The following is a 1,299-nucleotide window of genomic DNA, read 5'->3' as shown; positions in this document are numbered from 1 at the left end:
TTATCCTATCCAGGGGGGAACAACGCTCCTGTCAACAAACCTACTATCCCAACCCCATGGAATGGTTAATGCAGCAACAACAATTGCATATATACAAATATCGTCAGTAGGATCGATATTGTACGATAAATCAAACTCCAGAACATTCTCTTCCTGCCCAATTACGCTAATAATTTCGCGTGAACCTCTATTCTCTGTGACATAGATAACCCTCTTTAATCTTTCCTTTGACTTAGAGAATACTTTGCCAAAGAATTTACGAAGAGAGCTACCCTTTTGAGGGCAAACCCGGCCCGTATCGCCACCACCAGCTGAAGTACCACTCTTTTCATCTCTGACACACAGTGCCCTACTTTGGCTATAGGGGTTTTGAATAGGGGTTCGTGGAGCAGTACCATCGTTGTTTACCTGTTGACAGGTGTAGGTGTTCTGGCAGACACCCACATAAGTGTCTGCTGAGTGGGTATCAGGATGCCTGCAAGTATAGGTAAACTCGTTGCCGCCTTGTGCAAGGCAATTAGTTGTGGTGTGTTCAAACACCAAATGACGGGCTCGGCAAAGTTCGACAGGATCTGGAAAGTACCAATTTGGCGCTCTTTTAGCAACATGAAGTGCTACATCCGATGAATTCGTAGAGCTAATGTTATCAGAAGGTAATCTAGAAGTAGAGTTTGGTGCTGCGCCTAAGCAGGTATGGAGTGTGTCGTCACAAGTAGGATCCGAAGTCGCCGAACACGAGTTGTAGGTGTTGATGCAAGCAATAGCGCATGTTTGATAAACGGCACTACAGTCGGTAGAACTCGATGCCGCTGTACACGCAATGGCTTGATCATTGCAGTCTATAGAAGTATTGCTGGTGGTTTTTAGGCTAGCACCTATAGCCAGTGTAGCGAAAGATATTAAAAGATAACGCATTAGGAACCCCTAGAGTGAAAATAAAGATATGGTGTTAAGTAGTGATAGTTCTTTGTGATATCGTTATCAAGTGTTAAAGTCCTTTGCACTCATATATGTAGTAGAACAATCTACCCTAGTTCAATAAAACATAGTCTTATAGAGTAGTTGATGTGGGAATTGACTAGAAGCAAGGATTATTCTTATGAAGAGCTGATTTTAGGCTATGAAATGCTAAACATAGTATTATAAGAAAGATGCTAGTCTGTCAGCACTAGCCTGTCAGCTTATAAAGTTTAGACAAAGGTTTACAATTTTAACGAGCGGATATTATTATTATTATTATTCTAGTTTAACGTCCTTTTTCAGCCCGAAGGGCTATATAAGACGTGTAGGGTTCTTAGG

At 41.7% G+C, this 1,299-nt stretch overlaps 1 protein-coding gene across 1 annotated transcript; it reads right to left on the bottom strand.

Annotated features, from left to right (window-relative positions):
• SETTUDRAFT_35078 (uncharacterized protein) lies at nt 1–915 on the bottom strand (the record flags this gene model as incomplete). The annotated part of the gene is made up of 1 exon (XM_008031951.1): nt 1–915. One exon carries the CDS (start codon nt 913–915, stop codon nt 1–3), a length of 915 nt encoding a protein of 304 aa, XP_008030142.1.
• Nucleotides 916–1,299: the final 384 nt, after the last annotated feature.

Source organism: Exserohilum turcica, assembly GCF_000359705.1.
Source record: "Exserohilum turcica Et28A unplaced genomic scaffold SETTUscaffold_7, whole genome shotgun sequence".
In the NCBI taxonomy this organism is placed as follows: Eukaryota; Fungi; Ascomycota; class Dothideomycetes; order Pleosporales; family Pleosporaceae; genus Exserohilum; species Exserohilum turcicum.
The sequence above is the reverse complement of the archived record's forward strand: the minus strand, read 5'-3'. Positions and strand labels throughout refer to the sequence as shown.